We start from the raw sequence: 1,795 nt of genomic DNA, 5'->3' as shown, positions 1-1,795 counted from the left end.
GATTAATCTCCAAAATATATAAACAGCTCATGCAGCTCAATATTAAAGAAACAACCCAATCCAAAAATGGGCAGAAGAAGTAAATAGACATTTCTCCAAAGAAGATATACAGATTGCCAACAAACACATGAAAGAATGCTCAACATCATTAATCATTAGAGAAATGCAAATCAAAACTACAATGAGATATCATCTCACACCGGTCAGAATGGCCATAATCAAAAAATCTAGAAACAGTAAATGCTGGAGAGGGTGTGGACAAAATGGAACCCTCTTGCACTGTTGGTGGGAATGTAAATTGATACAGCTACTATGGAGAACAGTATGTAGGTTCCATAAAAAACTATAAATAGAACTACCATACGACCCAGCAATCCCACTACTGGGCATACACCCTGAGGGAACCATATTTCAAAAAGAGTCATGTACCACAGATGGCACAGGGAGATCAGCTAGGTGGTTTGTGATCACCTAGAGGGGTGGGTTAGGGAGGGTGGGAGGGAGGGAGATGCAAGGGGGAAGAGATATGGGAACATATTTATATGTATAACTGATTCACTTTGTTGTAAAGCAGAAACTAACACACCATTGTAAAGCAATTATACTGCAATAAAGATGTTAAAAAATAATAATAAATAAAATAGCATATCTGGACTTTTCTGTTTTGTTAATTAGGAATTTACCTTGATGAAATTTTGGCATTAGTTATTTCATTGAATATAATTAAAGATACAAAGTTGAAATCAGTATAATGTCTTGTATATTCTAAATACTATTTAGTATATTAGTTGTCAGTGTCTTTTGTTTCATTCCTTAGATCAATTTCTAAAGCTTTGTATAAATGAAAGTAGGAGTCAGATCTAGTCTATATGTCCCCCCAAAATTGCAACTTAGTGGAATTCTGTGTTGAATATTTTTGAAAAAGGGAAGAATGTATTTGTTCTCTTTATAAATGTGAAGGCTTATATGATTTCATGTGTAAGTGGGGTATACTTCTTGATGTATTTGAAATTTAAAAGCCCTTGAGAACTGTAACAGAACCATTCTTTTGTTTTTATTAGGTGTTAGACAAACCCAGTAGGCTAACGGAAAAGGAACTTGCTGAGGCTGCAAGCAAGTGGGCCGCTGAAAAGCTAGAGAAGGCAGATGAAAGTAACTTACCTGAAATTTCTGAGTATGAGGTAAGGCAAAATTTCTTCTTTATGTTTCACTTCTGAGAGTTTTGCCTGGATTTTAAATTATGGATGAAAATTTTAGTTTGTTCTAGTGTTTTAAAGTATATTTGGGGAAAACGTCCTCATGGATTATTAAATTTTACCACACACACAGTAATAGAATGAATATGAATGACTCTGCATTCAGTAATTGTACTATGTCTGAATGTCTCTAGTAGTTTAGAAATGTAAGAATAGTATAAATGTGGAGTATAAGGAAAATGCAATATTTATATCCTTTTGTGAGCTTTTAAAAGTATTTCTAGAAATCATGCTAAGCCACTAGTCCTAAATCAGTAAATTCAGAACAAAAATCTAATTAAACCTTGCATCTCGGGCTATATTTACATTGCATGTTATACTCTATGCAAATTATCTCATAAATATTCCAAGAAATGCAATTATGCATTGTTTGGTCTACCTGTGCTTTTTGATGAGTCTTTTTTTTTTTTTTTTTTTTTTTTTTGTGGTACGCGGGCCTCACACTGCTGTGGCCTCTCCCGTTGCGGAGCACAGGCTCCGGAGGCGCAGGCTCAGCGGCCATGGCTCACGGGCCCAGCCGCTCCGCGGCATGTGGGATC

At 35.7% G+C, this 1,795-nt stretch overlaps 1 protein-coding gene across 16 annotated transcripts in view; it reads left to right on the top strand.

Annotated features, from left to right (window-relative positions):
- The window catches only part of PPHLN1 (periphilin 1), a 168,884-nt gene that overhangs the window by 76,867 nt on the left and 90,222 nt on the right, over positions 1-1,795 (top strand). For all 16 annotated transcript variants that reach the window (XM_028491446.2, XM_055085684.1, XM_055085680.1 and 13 more), the window contains one exon: positions 1,062-1,181. In XM_028491446.2, coding sequence (XP_028347247.1) covers positions 1,062-1,181 — 120 coding nt within the window. The remainder of the gene's footprint in view (positions 1-1,061; positions 1,182-1,795) is intronic.

The sequence above is a fragment of the Physeter macrocephalus genome, chromosome 6, assembly GCF_002837175.3.
Source record: "Physeter macrocephalus isolate SW-GA chromosome 6, ASM283717v5, whole genome shotgun sequence".
NCBI lineage: Eukaryota > Metazoa > Chordata > Mammalia > Artiodactyla > Physeteridae > Physeter > Physeter macrocephalus.
This window is presented reverse-complemented; position numbering and strand designations above follow the sequence as displayed.